General features: G+C 65.7%; 1 protein-coding gene across 1 annotated transcript in view; it reads right to left on the bottom strand.

Annotated features, from left to right (window-relative positions):
* AHNAK2 (AHNAK nucleoprotein 2) overlaps positions 1-13,922 on the bottom strand; it is a gene marked incomplete at its 5' end in the record, with an annotated part of 42,395 nt that extends 28,473 nt beyond the window's left edge. Inside the window, one exon of the mRNA XM_081106976.1 lies at positions 13,868-13,922. Coding sequence (XP_080963102.1) covers positions 13,868-13,922 — 55 coding nt within the window. The remainder of the gene's footprint in view (positions 1-13,867) is intronic.
* Between the last annotated feature and the right edge of the window lie 4,023 nt (positions 13,923-17,945).

Raw genomic sequence — 17,945 nt, 5'->3', positions numbered from 1 at the left:
TCCGTGCATTCATTGGCTGATGCTTCCACGTGCCCTGATCAGGGATCGAACCCGCACCCTTGGCTTTGGGGGATGACACTCTAACCACTGAGCTACCTGACCAGGGTGGAAATTTTTCAGGAAATGAAAAAGCAACGCATGTATCTGACAAAGGACTGGCACCCGGAACCACAGCAGGATAGAAAAAGACAAGACACACCATTAAGCATGGGCAAAAGAGCCCGGCCTGTGTGGCCCAGTGGTTAAGACTCAACCTAGGAACCAGGTGGTCACGGTGAGATTCCCCGTCAGGGCACAGGCCCTGGTTGTGGGCTCCATCCCTGGGGGGGAGGAGGGGTGTGCAGGAGGCAGCTGATCCATAATTCTCTCTCATCATTGATGTTTCCAACTCTCTCTCCCTCTCCCTTCCTCTCTGAAATCAATACAAATATATTGGGGCGGGGGATGGGCAAAGGTTTGAGCAGACACATCCCAAATATGCACCAATAGCACAAGGCCAGACACAGTCGGGATCGGCAGTCACCAGGCAACTGCGAATTCAGACCAAGAGAACGGACCAAACTCCCAGGAACAGACTCAGACAGACAGACAGACAGCAGGCCCTTCCGTAGCCGGTGCCCCCTGGCACCCAAATGGAAACATGCTCCTGGCGACCCGCATCGGCCGCAGGAAGTGTGCGCTTCCTGGGAGAGGCAGACCTGAGGGGGAGGTTTAACAATCCAGGCCCCAGCCAGTGGCTCAGTGGGTAGAGCCCGGCCCTCGGACACAGGACCCCGGGTCCCATTCCAGTCAAGGGCACGGACCTCGGTTGCAGGCTCCTCCCCAGCCCAGGCCCTGGTCGGGGCGCGTGCAGGAGGCAACCCATCCATGTTTCTCTCACATCGATGCCTCCGTCTCTCCCTCTCCCCTCCCTTCCACTTTCTCTAATATCAACGGGAAATACCCTCGGGTGAGGATTAACAACAACAAACGCAAAAAAATCAAACTTCCCAAGACGAATGGAAATGGCCTGGGGAGAGGGAAACAGTCCTTAACCAGGACCCGAGTGGCCGGAAGAAGCCACCTGACGCCGTAAAGAGCTTCTGTTAGTCAAAGGGCACCTGGGGGGAGGGGGGTAAAGGTCAAGCCGTCCCTGGGCGAAGAGACACAACAGTTTTCCAGGCAGCCCCCCACCCCAGTACACAGGGAGCTGCACCCCAAAAAGAGAGACGCAGGCACAACTGAAAAACGGGCAGGAAAACACGGCTAGCGACTCACAGGGACGTCCAGGAGGCAGCAATGGGGTGGGGGGGGGTCGGGAGGGGGCAGCTGACCCAAGAGGGGCCCAGCACCCTCAGTCCTCAGGACACACCCATCCGCTGCTGCAGGCCAGGGGACCCCCTCCCCCCCCCCGCGCTGGAGGAGCCGGTGGCCTCTAACAGACGGCTACCAACGCGGCCCCTGGCACCCGGTCAGTGCCAGGCACCAGGGGCTCCACGTCCACCAACAGGAGAGCGAGTCCAGCCAGGTGGCTCAGACCTAGGAGCCAGGAGGTCACGGTTCGATTCCCAGTCAGGACACAGGCCCACAGAGACAGTGACCAGTCTCCCCCCTCCCCCCTATTCTCTCTCTAAAAAGCAATTTTTAAAAATCTTTTAAAAAAATAAGAAAGAGAGGAGAAACCAAGATGGCGGCAAGGTGAACACCGGAGATTACTGCCTCGCACAACCACTTCAAAAATACAACTAAAAGACAAAACGGACATCATCCAGAACCACAGGAAGGCTGGCTGAGTGGAAATTCTACAACTAGAAGGAAAGAGAAAAGCACACTGAGACTCAGAGGAGGTGCGGCAGTAAAGTGCAGAGGTACGGAGGCGCACGCGGACGGGCTGGCAACTGGGGACACGGTTGTCTTTTTCAATCGGGAGGGAGACACAAGCTCCCGACAGCTCTGAACTCCAGTTCCAGGCGAGTCTCTGGGGACCCAGACTCATACGGGGAGAAACTGGACTGTCTGGCCTTGGGCAGAACTCGAGGGCGGCTTTCTCTCAGAGGTGCTTGCAGCGATTACCGGGACACACACTGAGACACAGGGCCCCATAGGGCAGGGCTGAGAATCAGCCATAGCTGTTTGCTCCTCCCTGTTGATTCCCTGAGACCCTGCCCCACCCAAGCTGTAAGCAGAGGCTTTTGCATATGAATGCCCTGGCCCTTTGCAATCTAAAATTACCTAACAAACTGCAGCTGGGTCAGAGAGACCCAGAACTTCCAAAAGAAGGCCCAAGGCCCCACAGCAGCTTGCATTGCTTCACAGCTGGGCCTCATCTGGGCACCTCCAAACCCCAAACAAGGGAGAGGAATCTGCAGATCTCTCTGTAGCTCCTGCTGGGTAGCCTCAGGCAGAGGCTAAATTAGCACCTCCTTAGAGATCCAAGAGCCCGTATACCCAGAGGTCAGAGTGGGACCATCCAGATTACAACTCCTCAGATCCATAAGGGACACACTCAGGGGGCAGACTCAGGGAGCACCAAATCCCCACTGAAGCAATTCTTGCCCCATAAGGGTGTCTCCAGCACAGAAGTTCTCCCATTGTATACACAGCTGATTCTCACAGCCAATTGGCCTGGAGGTCAATTCCTCCCAGTGATACCAACAACAATCAAGGCTTAACTACAACAAGACTGTGCACACAGCCCACAAGGGGGTGCACCAAGAGTGTCCTCCTCAGGTAATTGGGGAGGCTGAGCCACTGGGCCCTACAGGACACCTAGCACACAAAGCCACTCTATCAACACAGGGAAGCATAAAAATGCGGAGACAAAGAAACAGATCACAAATGAAGAAATGGAGGAAAGCAAACTACTAGATATAGAGTTCAAAACCACACTTTTAAGGTTTTTCAAGAACTTTCTAGAAACTGCCGATAAATTTAGTGAGACCCTGGAGGATATGAAAACAGACCAACTAGAAATTAAGCATACACTGACTGAAATAAAGAATAATATACAGAGATCCAACAGCAGACAAGAGGATCCCAAGAACCAAGTCAAAGATTTGAAATACGAAGAAGCAAAAAACACCCAACCGGAAAAGAAAAAAGAATCCAAAAATATGAAGATAGTGTAAGGAGCCTCTGGGATAGCTTCAAGCGTACCAACATCAGAATTATAGGGGTGCCAGAAGAAGAGAGCGAGCAAGATATTGAAAACCTATTTGAAGAAATAATGACAGAAAACTTCCCCCACCTGGTGAAAGAAATGGACTTACAAGTCCAGGAAGCACAGAGAACCCCAAACAAAAGGAATCCAAAGAGGACCACACCAAGACACATCATAATTAAAATGCCAAGAGCAAAAGACAAAGAGAGAATCTTAAAAGCAGCAAGAGAAAAGCAGTTAGTTACATACAAGGGAATACCCATACGACTGTCAGCTGATTTCTCAACAGAAACTTTGCAGGCCAGAAGGGAGTGGCAAGAAATATTCAAAGTGATGAATGCCAAGAACCGACAGCCAAGATTACTTTACCCAGCAAAGCTATCATTCAGAATTGAAGGTCAGATAAAGAGCTTCACAGACAAGAAAAAGCTAAAGGAGTTCATCACCACCAAACCAGCATTATATGAAATGCTGAAAGGTATCCTTTAAGAAGAGGAAGAGGAAGAAAAAGGTAAAGATACAAATTATGAACAACAAATACTCATCTATCAACAAGTGAATCTAAGAATCAAGTGAATAAATAATCTGGTGAACAGAATGAACTGGTGATTATAATAGAATCAGGGACATAGAAAGGGAATGGACTGACTATTCTTGGGGGGGTAAGGGGTGTGGGGGGTGCGGGAAGAGACTAGACAAAAATCATGCACCTATGGATGAGGAGAGTGGGGGTAAGGGCGGAGGGTGGGGCGGGAACTGGGTGGAGGAGAGCTATGGGGGGAAAAAGAGGAACAACTGTAATAATCTGAACAATAAAGATTTTAAACATTGCCCACACAAAAAAAATAAGAAAGAGAACAGCGGTGGGTTTTGTCCCGTGGAATGTCCTGGGCAAGGCACACAGACGAATGGTGCCCGGGCGTGTGGATGAGGTTTGGCAACAGGGCGCCCAGCCAAAGGGGCTGCCGTTCCCAGAAAAACACATTCCCCGCTCCCTGCGAGTGAAATGCGGAAACCGGAGACGCGATGCCAATAAAACTGAACGTTCAGAGGAACTGGACGCAGCCCTAGGGGGACGCTGGCCACCGGCCGAAGACAATGGTCTGTGCTGACTCCGCCCCAAACCCGACCCGCATCCCTCCACCCCGGGCCCAGCCCGCCCTGAAGGCGCTAAGTACGGAGAAATAGAAATAGCGAAGCTCCCACCGCCCTGAGCACCCGCCGCTGGAGACTGGGGGGCGGGGGGGGGGGCAGCGGTGTGGGGGGGGCCCCTCCAGAGCAGATGGGAAGCCGGAGCTGGGGGAGGGCGAGTTTGGCAGCTGCTCTCTGGCCAATTTGCTGTGTGACCCTGAGGAGCCCGTCCCCTCTCTGAGCCTTGATTTCCCTGGAAATGTCCCAGGGCCACCCCGGCCACCCAGAACCACTGGGGGGGAGAGGGGATGGGGGGGTGATGGGGGTGATGGGGGGTCATGGGGGAGCAATGGGGAGGGGGAGCTCGGGGAGCAGAGGGCGTCCTGGACCCCGATTCTGGCCTTGTGGGGGGAGGGGTGGGAACTGGACCCATCCTGCGGAGCCCGCCCTCCCCCACCACTGATCCCACTCTCTGGGGGGGGGGTTCCCTTCCAGACCCTCACCCACCCCCACAGGGAGTGAGTGTGGGCAGGCGGTGGGGAAACTGAGGCCGAGAGGGGAAGCTGCCTGCCCAGGGCCGGCCAGCAGGGGGGCCGCTGGGCTGGGCAGTGGCAGGTCCTGCCGGGGGCCAGGGCCCAGGGCCCCAGCGGAGGGTGGGCAGGGTGCACTCGCAGCCCAGAAACCCGCCTCCCTCCCCAGCACAGCCTCCACGGCCTGACTCTGAGTCACAACAAAACACAAAACAAGGCCGTGACGCCCTCCTGGGCAGGCAGCCGGCAGGCGGGTCCGTGCCCAAGGGGGCGGCGCTGGCACGGATCTGGGAAAGGCCCTGGGACCCAGGCAGGGGGTGCCCCGGAGAGCGGGGCTCGGGCTGGACGCCGTGCGGGGGTGCCCTGTGCAGGGGGCACCGCGGAGGGAGGGCCCCTGAGCCGGGCAGGGACCCAGGCCCCTGAGAAGCTGCGCCCCAAACCGGCTCCAGGGAGCACCGTGGGCGCCAGGGCTGGGAGGACGGTGCTGACAGCTGGAGGCGGGCACACCGGGCTGGGAGGCTGAGGTGGAGGCCCCTCCCCACGCAGGCCCCGTCCACCCGCCCAGCCACCCCTCGCTGGCAGCGAGCCCTCCCCCGAGCCCTCGCCAGGGGCCAGGAGCAGGCTGGGGGCAGGTGGGGGTTGCCAGGCTGCAGTTTCAAGCTCTGGGTCCCCTGCGCCCCCGAGGGAGAGCCTGGCCGCCCAGGGGCACCACCAGAAGGAGGAAATGCTGGCTGCCCGGCAAGGCCACATGCCAGGCCCCACAGAGGGACCAGGAGGGCGCCCAGGCCCTGAGCATCTCGCTGCCGTCCTGCCCCGAGGGCACCGACCCCCTGCCCCCAGTGCGGGTGTCCCATGAGCTGCCTGACCGGGCCAGGCCCCCCGCCCGCACAGGGCCCCCGCAGCTCAAAGACAGGAGAGGCCCGGCCCGCAGTCCCCTCGGATAATGATGACGATTATAAGGGCACCTCAGCCCCACTTCACAGGGGGACCTGCAGGTGACATGCCCCCCCCATCCCCCGGCTCAGGACCCCGCCCCAATCCTCTGCGGCCTCAAACAGGCCTTAAACACTCCAGGGAGGAGGCCCTGGACTTGGGGTGCATGGAGGGGCACCCCTTTATCCCAAAAGCTGCAGTCCCAGGAATTGGAATCTCTGGGGGGGGCATGCCAGGAAGTGGCTGGAGGGGGCAGAGCACAGGAGAGGGGACCTGGAGGGGCCATGCCCAGTAGGAGCCCGTGGACGGCAATGGTGCTTAAACAAAACCCCAGTTTGCATCCAAACAGCCACTGGCCCGGCACAGGCCTCCAGCGGGGGCCAGGTGTGGGGGGCACGTTTGCATGTTCCCCGGCAACGGTGGGGCCTGGACCTGCTGGGGGGAGAGCTGCCGCGGGGCCCCCAGATGGTGGCCTGAGAGGTCACGGGAAGGGGGGAGGGCAGGGGGAAGAGGGGTGGACAAGTGTGTTTGGGCCTAGGACCCCGCTTCAAGCTCCAGTGCACCGTGCCGGGCAGAGGTGGGAGTGACCCCCACGCCCCCCCGGAGGCTCACCCCAGGGACACAGCCCCCCTCGCCCTGGAGCTGCACGAGGACAGCGCTGGGCTCGGCTGACTGGTCATGAGACCTCCGGACCCGAGGCAGCCACCCCTCCCGCTGTCTCTCGAGATAACTGTGGCCAGAAGGCCGGCTCCTGCTGTACCCCGGGCTCCAGGGGGGCCGGGACCAGCCTGGGTCCCCGAGATCTGGGGGGGCTCGCGCCTCCCCACCAGCCCTCTCAGCAGCCCCTATGGTCAGCCACCCCATCAGGGGTCACAGGGCACCCTTTCCACAGCACCCCTCAAAGCTCCCTGCTACCTCCCGGTCAGCGGTCAGCGAGGCTCAGGGCCCCCCAAGCCATACGGCCGCCCGCCCTGCTGTGCCTGCGCCCCAACCTTCCGGGCTCGCCCCTCACCCCCGAGCTTCTCACACTGCTTCCTCCGCCAACTCACAGACCCACCCGGCCACCTCCATCCCTTCCGGCCACTGCCAGCTCCCTGGTCCCCCACTTTGCTCACCCAGCACCAGAGCCAGGCACACAGTAGGTGCATAATAAGTGCTGGAGCAGGGAGCGATGCACGAAGAAGGGGAGGAGCGGGCAGATCTCCTGGAACGAGCGGGGCCCTGCCCAGCCCAAGGGCGCAGCCAAGTTTCGGGGACTGAGAGTGGCAGCAGGTGGGCTCCGCGCGCCTCCTGCAGTAACTGGGGAGACAGGCAGCCCCCAACTCCACGGGCCCAACAGCCAAAGGCGTGGCCACCCCAGATGGGCCCAGGGGCAGAGCCTGCTTCTCTCTCGGGGCTGAGGGGCCAGCCCCCAGGTGCCCAGCACAGTGTGGCCCTGACGGTGGCTGACCCCTCGGCCCCAGGCCCACCTGTCACCTTTAGGTAAGCGGGCGGCTGCCTGAACGCCCTCCACAAACTCCAGGGGCCCCAGATGCCAAACAAGTTCAGGACCCCCCCCAGGTCACATGGTCCAACTTGGGGGAAGCCCTCCAACAGCAGCGGGGGCAGGGCAGGGCGCGGGAGGTGCACAGCCCAGCTCTGCCCCCCGCCAGGCCCCACAGACCTGCAGGTGCCATGCAGGACCTGGAAGGGGCAGGGGCAGGGTGGGGACGGGGCACAGCTGCAGCCACTTACCCAGCCCGTCCTCTCAGCTCGCCCAGGAGTGAGATCCCCAGCCCGTGGCTCGCCCAGCTGCCCTCCTGGGCCCCTCCCTCCGATGCCCCTCCCCCAGGCCTCCGCCCAGGCTGGCCCAGAGCCCCACCAGAGGGAGGGGGCCGCCCCTCCCCCAGCCCCCCAGCCCGAGCAGCTGACTGGGGAAGGAAACACCGCCGGGCGTGGGGATGTCTGAGTCACGGCCCCCACGGCCCCGCCCAAGCCAGGCCAGTTCTGCCCGGCCCGGCCGGCCCACTCCTGCCTCAGACAGATCGGATGTCAGATGGGACCCTCGGACAGGCGGACAGGCCGCACGCAGCCCCCGGCCTCAGCCTCCCGGTTGGTGCCCTTCCTGGAGGGACCGAGACGGGCGCGATCCTGCTCCATCTGGGGCCTCAGGCGGCGGAGACCCCTGCCCGGCACGGCCAGCCCTGCAGCAGCCGGGCCACCGAGGCCAGACAGGGCTGGGCCAGCCCACCCGCGGGACCTGGGGGGAGTGGCCGTGGCCTGCCTGTGCCCCGGAGGGCAGCCGGACCCTCCGGCCCTCTCAGCCCACGCTCAGCAGGCCCTGCCACTCAGAGCTCAGGCATGAGGGGGCCAGCATCTCCACACCCCCACCCAGCCATCTGCCGAGAAGAGGTGGCTGGGCATGCACCCCGCCCCCCCCCCCCGGCTGAAGACCCCAGGCCCCCAGCTCCCCAGAGATCCAACTGCCTGGCCTGCCACCTCTGTCACCTCCCCCGGCCGTCCTCCAGGACCAGCCCACACCGGGTGAGGGCTCCTCCCAGCTCCGGGAGCCCTGGCAGGCCGGCAGGTGCAGGCCCGGGCAGGACGGCACACGCCGTGCTCTCCAGCATCTGCGGCACCAGGGCCGCCCGCCCTCGCCCCAGGCCTGCAGGTGGGCCGCTGGCCGGGGCGCTGCATCCCGCGCAGGTCGCAGCAGGCGCGCAGCGGGCTGGGGGCAGCGAGTGGTCAGGGAGGGCAGTGGTGGCTGCAGGCCGGGGCCCTGGGCAGCTGGGGTACCCAGGCACAAAAGCGGCTGCTGGAGAGGACACCCCCCCACACACCCGGATGCAAGGAGCCGGAGCAGTGGGAGGGGGGGCAACGGCAGAGAAGGGCCCTGGCTCCTCCGAGGGCTCCCTGAGAAAGCTCCAACCCCGGCGCAGGGAGCCCGGTGGGCAGACGGGTGCGAGGCCCTGGGGTGTGCCACCTCGGCCCCTCCTGGCCGCCTCCACCCTAAAACCTTAACAGCCATAAACAACTTCACTGCCGGGGAGAGGACAGCAGCCAGGCCTGCCGGCGGGTGAGATCACCCCTCCCACGGCCGCACGCTCTCACCTGGGAGCTCCTTGTTTACAGCCCGATGCCCCACAAACCCTCACTGCCTCCCAGGGTCCGTCGGGGCGCTGGCTGTCTCCGCGGCGGAGGCGGAGCCTAGCTAGGAGCAGGAGGGGGCTGGCAGGGGGCAGGGTCGCCGCACCCCCTCCTCAGCCTGGGGGCCCCGTCTCCTGAACCCCACGGCCTCCTTGACCTCAGGCCCTGCACCGTGGGGTCGCCTGGGTCGGGCCCCCACCTGGGAAGCCGAGGGTGGCACCTCCAGTCCTTCTGCTCTGGGGCCTGCGAGCTGGGCCCTCCCTGACCCCCCAGGCTCGGTCCCCCCACTACAGACAGGCCCCTCCTGACCCAGGACTGTGCTCATGCCGCTGGCTGGGCCTGAAGCGCCCTCCCAGCTCAGACGGGACTCCCCCGCACCCCCACCCCGGACCCCACCCGCCGGGGGCAGCACCAGCAGCCAGGCGGCCCGGGCTGTGCACTGTGGCTCCCAGATGGACCAACAGGAGGTGGGTGGTAGCAGGACGCGGGCCGCACAGGCCGGGAGCCCTGGGCAGGGAGGGAGGGTCGGGCTGGGAGCACGGGGCTCAGCGTCAAGACCACCGTGAGGCTCAAGCCAGGGGGCGGCCCTCACAGCTGCCCCAGCTGGTTCCAGTCCTGCAGGGCCGCGCCTGGCCCCCAGCAGGGAAGGGCGCTGAGCAGGCCCTGCCCGACCCCTGGCTCCCCGCGGCCCGCCTGGCAGGCAGGCTCGGAGCTGCAGCGCGTGGGCCGGAGCCCCCTGCCCAGCCTGTGCCCGCGGTGGCCCCTGCACAGGCGGTCGGCCCGGCCCTGCAGAGTCCCCTGGGAGGCGCTGCAGGCGGGAGGGCAGGGCCAGGGCAGCTGATAGTGAATCAGCTGGCATGACGGCCGGGACTGAGCGTGCCATTCTCCGGGGATGTGTCACGAGGCGCCCTCGGGTGCGGGCGCCACCCAGGAGCAAGGCCTGCTGGGAAGGGGCCGCCCTGGAGGGTCCTACAGCCCGGCCCGCGAGGCCGCCCTCGTCCCGCCCCCGAGGGTCCAGCAAGGCCGGCAGCTCTTGGGCAAGGAGGGTCCGGCGGGGCGCGGGCGGCCGGAGGGCAGAGTCCAGGGGACGTGGTGGACCCACTGCGTGCAGCTGCCCAGCGGCCAGTGGGCCTGAGCCGCCCCTCCACCCACTGTGCCCGCGGGAAGGCGAGGCCCCGCCAGCCTCGATTCCAAGCCTCGCTGTGCTCTTGGCCGTGGACCCCCCCACCCCCCACCCCCCACCCCCGGGCCAGGCCGGATGCGGCTGGAGGACCCTCCCCAGGACTCAGCAGCTCGAGCGCGGGTCCACCCCAGCCCCCCGCCCATGAGCCCGCGAGGCCGCCCTCCCGTGGGCCCCGGGCCAGCAGGGTCTCCCGCGGCTCCTGAGGGGCAGGGACCAGCCGTGGAGGGGGACACAGGGGGGCTGCCTCCGCCCCACCCCACCTCCCAGCTGTGGGCCCAGGTCCATTTTTCCGTTTTAGAAAGTGCTTCTGCCATTAAATATTCATCCCAGCGAGGCGGGCCTTTGGCTCCCGGCCCCTGGGCTTCCAAAAAAAGAAAAACACGGGAAGCCTGGAGGTGCCGGGGCGGGGGAGGGGGGGCTGGCAGAGACGCCCCCAAGGCTCTGACCCCCCACAGGTGGCAGCTGCCTTGGAGTGGAGATGGGGGTGGGGGTCATGGAGGCAGCTGTTCTCCCCGGGTGGACACCCAGACCGCTCTGGGCTCACCCCAGCTCCCCTCTCAGCCCTCAGCCCCCCATCTTCTCATCCAGCCTCTCCCCTCCTCTCAGGACCTGCCCTGAAACCCTTTGGAGTGTCCTGGTGCCCTCAAAAGAGCCCTCCCTCCTGACAGCTTGGTGCCCGCCCGCTCCCCTGAACCCCCACCCTGTTGGCCACTTGCTGCTCCCCCAGCCACCACTCTCCAGGCCTCCTGCACATGCGCTGTTCCCGTCTGACAGCTTCCTCCAGGGAGCCCTCCCTGACTGCTCCTGCCCCTGTGGCTGCCTGACTCACCTCTGCCCATGACCTCCAAGTCCCCGGCCCTCGGAAGGCAGACAGACCCCCTCACATGAGCTCTGAGCACAGGGTCTGCCTCCTCCCAGGCAGAGGACCAAGCTGGGAAGGTCTGGGTTTTCAGCCCTGAAGTAGGTGGCAGGGCCCCCAGATGGCCAGTGCCTCACCCCACCTGCCCGGGGCTCACCCCCAGGCCGAACCTAAAACACAAGAGCCTTCAACAAAGGGCCACCCTAGAAGGAGGCAGAGAGGGTCAGAGCCTGAAGGAGAGCGGGTGGGCCCAGCAGTCAGGGGGTCTTCCTGGAAGAGGCGGCTCCTGGCTGGTCCAGGACAGAAGAGCTTGGACCGAGGGAGACAAGGCCACAAGGGCCTTCCTGCCGCAGGTCCACACACCATGGGCCCAGGCGGGTGGGCACACACTGCTTCAGTGCCCAGGGGAGGCGGGGCCTCTGGGCACTGGACCTGTGGAGCCCCTTTCCCAGGACTTGGGGCGCGCGCCGAGCTGTCCCAGACCCAGGGGTGCTGTCAGGGGCACAGCCATCCCCAGCAGAGGCTTTGAGCATCCGTCTCATTAAGGGGTCGGGAGGGTTGGCACCTGGGCCAAGATGACCTCGCCTGCCTCCTCCTCCGTGCCCACCCCTGCCCGGTGGGGTGGGGCCGAGCCGGCACCGGTCACTCGTCACGGCGTAAAGCATGCGACATGGCCGCTCTGGGCCCTGCAGAGGCCAGAGAGCCTCCACGCTGCTCCTAGACTCTGTTCCCATCCGCAAAATGGGGACACAGCCCCGCGCTAGTGTGGACGGCGCAAAGACTGCCTGCCCGGCTGCCCAGCTCTGCCTGACCTTGGACGTGGCAGCTGTGGTCACTCCTGTTCACAGATGCGAGATCCAGCCCCTCCAGCCCCTCCAGCCCCTCCAGCCCCTCCAGCCCCTCCAGCCCCTCCAGCCCCTCCAGCCCTGGGCTGTGCAGGAGGGCGGGGCTACGGGGGGCCCAGCACTGCCCTGCCCTTGGGGAGGCCTTGGCATTCCCAGAGCCCCCCAGCCCCCCGCATGGTCAGCACTGGCCCTGGGCCTCCCTGGCCCTGGTGGGAGCTTCTCCGGGGGGGTCTCAGCCAAGCCAGGGGCTCTCAGGTGTAAGGCGGGTCCCCCGGCCGGAGGTCAGGGGCTCCCCGTCAGCCCAGCTGCCCACACCCTGCTGTGCCTCTGGAAGGAACCCGTGGCCCCGGGATAGGAAGGGATGTGACCACTGGAGCCATCGCAGGTGAAGGACTCGGGGTCCTGCGTGGGGGTGGGGGTGGCACGGGACATTCTGGAAGAGGGAAGGGTCACCTGGGAGGGCGGTTGGGGGTGTGGAGAGGGAGCTGGACCTGGTCTGGTGGGGGGAGGCTGGGTGTGTTCCCTGCACAGCCACCAGGGGGCAGCCTTTACACGAAGGCTGGACGGGACATGGCTCTCTCCCCCTAGATTGGATAGGGGTGCAGACCCGCCCTGCCTGGCTGGTGCAGGGGGCAGGCTTGGGTGGGTGGAGAGACCAGGGCGTGTGGTCCCTCCGAGCCTGCCAGGGAGGAATCAGCTGGAAAAGGCCTGGACCAACCCCCTGGGGCCTTATCAGGGACGCAGGCCCCACCCCCACCCCCGCTCTGATGCAGCAGGTCTCCCACAACTGCCCACGGGAGGCACTGACCTCCATCCCTGAGAGCGGACGCCTAGCTGGACGCCAGGAGGCCAGGGAACCACCAAAATCAAGCAGAGAATGAGGGCCTCGAATGGGGAGGGGCCCAGGCCTCTGAGAGGCAGGAGGCTGGCGAGATGGACCCTCGAGCCTGCAGCCTGGGGCGGCCCCTGGGCGGAGGCAGAGCGACGCCCCGTGTCCTCCAGGCCCCCTCTGCTCTCCCTGGGATGTGCTGGGTCCCAGGGAGGTGAGCCAGGGCCAGCCCTGGGGGAGGAGGGGGGGGCTGGGGGCTGGGGGCCCACAGTGGCCATCAATCTCCCGCCCGCTCCCATCTGGGTGAGGGAGGCCCACACAGGAGGTCAGCTGGGCCTCGGTGCCATCAGACAAATGGGGAGCAGGGGGGCCAGGCAGGTCCCGCTGTGGCTGGAGGGTGTGCCCAGGCGGGAGCACCCCGTCCCCGGCACCAGCAGCGCCATCACCCTCATTGATCTGCTCTCCCCAAGGAGGGGGGTCCAGCCTGCACCGAAGCCACTGAGCCCAGCCCCCGCCGGCAGCAGGCCAGGTGTCCGGGCGTGGCCAGGCTGCCGCATCCCTGACCCGCATCTCTGACCCGCATCCCTGACCCGCGGCCGGGAGGACAGCCTCCGCCCCACCCTCCCTGCAAGACGCTGAGGTCCAGGGCCAGGCCTAGTGCCCAGCAGACGGGGACGGAGAGCACCTGGCGGTGATCCCCAGGCCGAAGGCACTATACCCCCCTCCCCTCGCCTAGCACTGTGGCCTGACCTCTGACCCCTCGGGTCCCTCACCCAACCCCAGACTTCAGGTCCATTCCTGCCACAGCCACCACCCGCCCAGGGGCCCGGCCGCATAGGAGCCACACCACGGACCCAGCCCCGCCGGCCGGGCAGTCCTGGACCGAGACCAACAGCCCCAAATCTTGCTCGCCCCCAAAACGTGTTCGACGGCAGGCCTGGTGGCCCGCGGCCCTCACGCCCCACTCACACGTGCGGCATCTCTAGGGACAGGCCCACCTCCCAGAGGGTCACAGCAGGGGGACCGCGGCCGGGAGAGCGGCGGACAGTGAGACAGGGGCAGGGGCAGGGGCCACAGTGGTTAGAGGAGTGGCGACCTGGAGAGGCAGGTGCGCGATGGGAGGCGGGGAGAGAGGCCCGGGAGGAGGCAGGCAGAGACCGAGAGGCTCCCGAGACGCACGGACGCGCGCGGCACCGCGGGCCGGTGCCCGAGGCCCCTCACCCCGGCCGGCACCGCACCCCGCGCGGACCCACCCGCCCCGGGGAGCGGGCTGCAGGCGGGAGGAGGCGCACCGCTGCCGGGGGCTCCGGGCCAGGTGGGCAGCACCATGTGGAAGCAGTCGCACATCGCGGCGGCCGGGCGGGCGGGCCGGCGGCGGCCCTCGCGTTCAGTCGCTGGTCCGGATCCGGGCGCCGGCGGCCCGGGGCGGGGCGGGCGGCGCGCTCAGGCTCCGCTGCTCTGCGCTGCCCGTGACGGCCGGCCTCGGACTGCGGACCGAGCCGGCGCCCGCGACCCCGCCACCACCCGGACCCCGCCCCGGCCCGCCCGGCCCGCCCGGCCCGCCCAGCCCGCGCCCAGCCCGCCCCCAGCCCCCGCCCAGCCCGCGTCCAGCCACTGCGAGCGGGTGGGGGCCGTGCCGCCGGCCTCATTCAGCCCATTGGCTGCGGGGGCACAGGCCCCGCCCCTTGCGCCCAGACCACGCCCATTATCCGCCCCTGTTGCGCAGACCACGCCCACGAGCCGCCCCTGGCAGGGGAGGGCCCTGCAGGCCCCGCCTCGAGGCCCCGCCCCCATGCTCGCCCTCCGCCCCGCCCACGTCGGACCTCCCGCTGGACCCCGCCCGCCCCTGGCGCCCCCAGCCCCACTTTCCGGTCCGGAGAGGTGACTTTGGACCCTGCCAGGGTGGGGTCGACCGTGAGCCGCAGTCTTAGCGCCTCGTCCAGGGACGGGCATTGTCGTCACCGGCTGGGTGTGGGCGCCCTGGGGGGCTGCAGGGAGGGGGCTGTGACTCGGGGTCTGACCCCCCTCGGGGCCGTGGGTGGGGAGAGGGTCCTGGAAGGCCCTGGGCCGTCGTCTCAGGGCGGACAGTCTAGGCCACGCCCTCAGGAGAGCGGGAACAGAGGCAGCAGAGCAGTGTGTGCGGAGGACGGTGACCCGAGGCTGGTTCACCCGCCGGCAGGCCCGTGGGCGGGGGCAGTGGGGGCTGAGGAAAGACCACCCCGTTGGGTGGGTGGGGGGGTGCCTGGGGCAACTGCTGGAAGTCGGAGACCTCCGGGGGGTGGGGGTGGACCACCTGGGGGTGGGAGGAGCTGGTGGGCGATGGGAGGAGGGGTGTCGGGGGGAGGGGAGCTGGTGAGGGCGGCAGGACAGTTGGGGGCCAGGGGTGCTATGCAGAGGGAGGCCCCCCCGGGGAAGTGGCCAACGAGTGGGGAGCCCCGGAGAGTTGTTTCCATGGGAGTCGGGGGTGAGGAGGCTCAGGCTGTGCCGGGGCACCTTGGAGGTCAGGTCCTGCTGGGGGTGGGGGCCGGGGGCAGAACAGACCCAGGAGAGCACAGCACCAAGAAGGGCATTGGCGGGGCTGCCGGCTGGTGCCGGGACGGACAGATGGACACACAGCCCCCTTTACTTGCAGGCCAGGCTGCAACCGAGGGCCACTCAGACACACAGCCTTGAAACACAGACACACACACACACACACACACACACACACACACACACCCGGCCCCATACCCAGGTACAGATCTGCTTGGACAGGTCCCCTGCACTCAGAGACAGGCACACGCACTCACACGTGCACCCGCCCCAGCCCACCTGCTGGGATGGGACACGCGTGCACACACACACACGCACACGCACACCCGGCCCCATACCCAGGTACAGATCTGCTTGGACAGGTCCCCTGCACTCAGAGACAGGCACACGCACTCACACGTGCACCCACCCCAGCCCACCTGCTGGGATGGGACACGCGTGCACACACACACACACGCACACGCATGGCTCGCACGCACACGTAGGTGCACAGTGTGCTGGCTCCCTGGATGCACAGGGCCCAGGTGAGCCGCTGCTGCATGACTCAGACTCCAGTTCCCGGCAGCCGGCCGCAGCCGGGCAGCCTTCCAGCAGCGGGTCCGACAGACACGGCTTCACTGCCGGGAAGAGGCCCTGGCAGCCTCCTGCGTCTCCAGCCCATGGCGTGATGGGCACAGCAGCCCTGTCCTTCAGGAGGGGACACGGCCACGGTCTCACCCCTCCTGCCCTGGTGTCTTCTCTCAGGCTGGGCAGCAGCCCTGGGCCAGAGACCCTGCCCCCCCTCCCCGGAGCCCTGCCTTCCTCTGACCGCAGTGAGTCAAGTCCGGCGTCTGTGCAGGTCTGTCGGGGGTCTCAGCCCACCCATCTGGCTGTGGGTGCCGGGGGACACGGGCAGTCTTAGGAGTCCTTGGGGCACAGCTCTGTCCCCATTGGCATGTGACCTTGGTGAAGTTGTGGGGACCCTGGGCCTCCCCCCCAAATGAAGCAGCCTCACTCCAGGTGACCAAGTGGCACATCCTGATTGCCAAGCAGGATGCACACCCAGCAGCTCCGGGGGGGGGGGGGGGGGGCTGGTGAGAGGCTGGGGCTGCCTGGCCTGAGCACTGAGGAAGGGGCTGAGCCACGCACTGCTGGCCCCTGTGCAGCTGGGTCCCTGGGGCCCCAGATTCAGGATTGGGGGCAGGGACCCCACTCCAGGGCTGCCCCTTCTCCTCTCCTCCCTGCTCTGAAGCAGAGGCATCCATCACCTGCTGTGCTCACCCCCAGTACCCACTACTGGGTTCTCAGCCTCCTGGCCCTCTACATGCAGTTCCTCATGTTGTGACCCGACCATAACATTATTTTCGTTGCTACTTCATCACTGCCATGTTGCTACTGTTATGAATCGTCATGTAAATATCTGATATGCAGGAGGGTCTTAGGCGACCCCTGGGAAAGGGTCAGGGGTCGCGACCCACAAGTTGAGAACCGCTGCCCTAGGGCCATGTGGGCCCCATTTTATCCCTGGGAGCCGCTGGCTCCACGGGCAGTGCACCCCACAGTTTGCAGAGGGAGACTGCCCAGACGTTGGCTATTGCCCCCAGGCCAGACAGACAGGCCCTGCCTCCTCCTGTGGACCCCTCCCTGCCCCTCGCACCCCTCCTCCCGCGTGCAGGGCCCTGGAAGCCCAGCCTGGCCTCAGGATCCCAGGGCCCGACCCCCAGCCGAGGCCTGGCCACCTGCCTGCCGCAGAGCCCTGTGCTGCCAGGAGCTGGATCATCATTCTCAGCTGCAGCCTGTCCCAGTGTCCCCCTCTGGGGACAGATGCCTGACTTCAGACGGCCACAGCATCTGGGCGTGGCTCAGGAATCACTGTCCCCCAGAGGCTGGAGATGAGAGCCCACCTCACAGCCCCCCGGCATACACGCCACCTCTGGGTACCACCCCCTGGGTGGGGGCCGGGTGGGTCCTGCAGTGCTCCCCACTGACAAACAGGCCCACCTCCCCCCAAGACCCCCAGCCCGGGACCCCGGACCACACCCAGCCCTGGCCTTGGCCCTTGGGTCGGGGTCCAGGCTTGCCTGCAGCCTCCCAGGTTGGGCACCTGGGTGCTGGGGCTGGGGTGCAGGGCACTGTTGGAGGCAGGGCGAGGAGCTGGGGCTCCAGCCACATCTCTGCAGGCCTGGCTCCGGGCAGAGCCCCCACTCTGGACCGGGCTCTCCGCCTCTCCAGGCAGCAGGGACGCGAGAGCATCAATGATTGATGCTTCTTTGCAGCAGCCGCAGCAGCATAAGCAAAAATAGCTCTTGCCGTTGTCCCTGCCCTGGCCCTGCCCATCCCGAGGGGCACAGTGGGGGGGGGGGGATCTGGACCTCCACAGCTACCCCCACCCTATGCAGCAGGGCTGGGGCTCAGGGATAGGCCGAGGTGTCCTTCCTGAGGGGCCTGGGAGGGCTCTTTCTCCTGACCACACTGCACCCCACTTCACGGCCCCTGTACCCCCACTTTAATGGGGACCGGCCCCGCTGGCCAGTCTTCCCAGCTGGTGAAGCGTGTTCACCTTGAGCAGCTGCCTGCCCTGCCCACCCACGTGGAGGCCTGAGCTTTGGCTGGTACCCATGTCATGCCCCGTCTGTCCGTCCAGATGCTGACCTGAGGAGCAGGGGTCACCTATCAGCAACCTGGGCTGCCCTCACCCCCTCCTTCCGCCAGGGCCGAGCACCCAATGTCGGGGACCCCTCTGCCGCCTCCTCTGAGTCTTGACTCACCCTCGGAGCACCTCCTGAGTGGGGTCACCAGGTGTATGAGTGTCCTGTGGCCACTGTGACAAGTAACTGCACAGAGTTATCGTCCGTTCAT

This window comes from Myotis nattereri, assembly GCF_964212035.1.
Source record: "Myotis nattereri genome assembly, chromosome: 1".
Lineage (NCBI taxonomy): Eukaryota > Metazoa > Chordata > Mammalia > Chiroptera > Vespertilionidae > Myotis > Myotis nattereri.
Note: the sequence above shows the minus strand (reverse complement) of the source record. Positions and strands in the feature narration are given on the sequence as shown.